This window comes from Haliaeetus leucocephalus, unplaced genomic scaffold, assembly GCF_000737465.1.
Source record: "Haliaeetus leucocephalus isolate CR32 unplaced genomic scaffold, Haliaeetus_leucocephalus-4.0 Scaffold195, whole genome shotgun sequence".
In the NCBI taxonomy this organism is placed as follows: Eukaryota; Metazoa; Chordata; class Aves; order Accipitriformes; family Accipitridae; genus Haliaeetus; species Haliaeetus leucocephalus.
The window spans coordinates 5123310-5123867 of NW_010972631.1; the positions used below are offsets into that span (position 1 = coordinate 5123310).

A 558-nucleotide genomic window follows, 5' to 3' on the forward strand; every position below is an offset into this window, starting at 1 on the left:
ACGCGAGCGCACCGCACCGCAGCGCAGCGCAGCGCGGAGGGTGCTGCGGAGCCGCGGCCGCCTCGCCGCTCCCCCCTCACACACACCCCCCCACACACACTTCGCCCGCCTCCGCGCCCTCCTCCCTGCCCGCGGGGCACGGGAGCCGGTGACGGGAGCGAGGCGGAGTCTGGAGGGAAGATACCGAGAGATAGAGATTTAAATCACATCCCCGGCTGCAGAAGGGCAGCAGCAGCAGCAGCCCGGGCGCAGAGGCACGGACGCACGCGCCGAGACAGGTCTGCCGGCTCCGCCGTCGCTGCTGCTGCTGCTGCTCACCATGGGTGCCGCCGCCGCCGCCGCCGAGCCCCCCCGCGCCATGGGCCTGGTGTCCAGCGTGGTGAACGACACCCTCGAGTTCTACCGCTGGACCTGGAGCATCCGAGGTAACGCGCCCAGGGGCGGCCCCGCCGGCGAGCCCGGCGCCGCCATCGCCGTCCCCGGCGCCCCCCGCCCCGCTGTCACTGAGGCGCAGCGCTTCAAAATGGCTCCGTCTCCCGGGAGACGCGGCGCGCGCGC

The 558-nt window shown here is 74.4% G+C and overlaps 1 protein-coding gene across 1 annotated transcript in view; it reads left to right on the top strand.

Annotated features, from left to right (window-relative positions):
* Positions 1–283: 283 nt before the first annotated feature.
* Positions 284–558, top strand: part of ELOVL4 (ELOVL fatty acid elongase 4) — a 31045-nt gene continuing 30770 nt past the window's right edge. Inside the window, exon 1 of the mRNA XM_010565753.1 lies at positions 284–425. Coding sequence (XP_010564055.1) covers positions 320–425 — 106 coding nt within the window. The 5' untranslated portion in view covers positions 284–319. The remainder of the gene's footprint in view (positions 426–558) is intronic.